Source organism: Etheostoma spectabile, chromosome 1, assembly GCF_008692095.1.
Source record: "Etheostoma spectabile isolate EspeVRDwgs_2016 chromosome 1, UIUC_Espe_1.0, whole genome shotgun sequence".
NCBI classification, from domain to species: Eukaryota; Metazoa; Chordata; class Actinopteri; order Perciformes; family Percidae; genus Etheostoma; species Etheostoma spectabile.
Genome location: NC_045733.1, coordinates 23,515,645 through 23,516,145, shown reverse-complemented (window position 1 = coordinate 23,516,145; position 501 = coordinate 23,515,645). Strand labels below are relative to the sequence as shown.

Sequence of the window (501 nt, the reverse complement as noted above, 5' to 3'; positions counted from 1 at the left end):
TTTTGACATACTATACTATGACTTTTTGACTTTTTGACATACTATACTATGACTTTTTATGACTTTTTGACATACTATATTATGACTTTTTATACTTTTTTGACATACTAGTCTCTTCTCTCCTCTGTGGCAGTAAACTGAATGTCTTTGAGTTGTGGACAGAATGAGACATTGGAGGACGTCATGTTGGGCTTTTGGGAAACACTGATCCACATTTTTAACATTTAACAAATTAATCGCAGCCCTGACGTGATGTTATTGACAGATTAATTGCAGCCCTAATGAGACGTTGTGTTATTGTTGTGTTTGTGTGTTTTTAGGTGAGCTGTCGCTGCCGGTCCAGGTCAGCCCGTACACGAAGGTCCCCGAGGACCCGCTGGAGACCAGGGAGGACGCCTACGTCCAGCTGGAGCTGAGGACCCTGGAGCAGGCGCTGCTCGCCACCTCGGTGGGCAGCATCGCAGAGCTGAGTGAGTGTGTGTGTGTGTGTGTGTGTGTGTG

At 45.5% G+C, this 501-nt stretch overlaps 1 protein-coding gene across 1 annotated transcript in view; it reads left to right on the top strand.

The window, feature by feature from the left end:
* The window catches only part of LOC116690741 (ankyrin repeat and BTB/POZ domain-containing protein 2), a 92,697-nt gene that overhangs the window by 37,891 nt on the left and 54,305 nt on the right, over positions 1-501 (top strand). Inside the window, exon 3 of the mRNA XM_032517908.1 lies at positions 321-470. Coding sequence (XP_032373799.1) covers positions 321-470 — 150 coding nt within the window. The remainder of the gene's footprint in view (positions 1-320; positions 471-501) is intronic.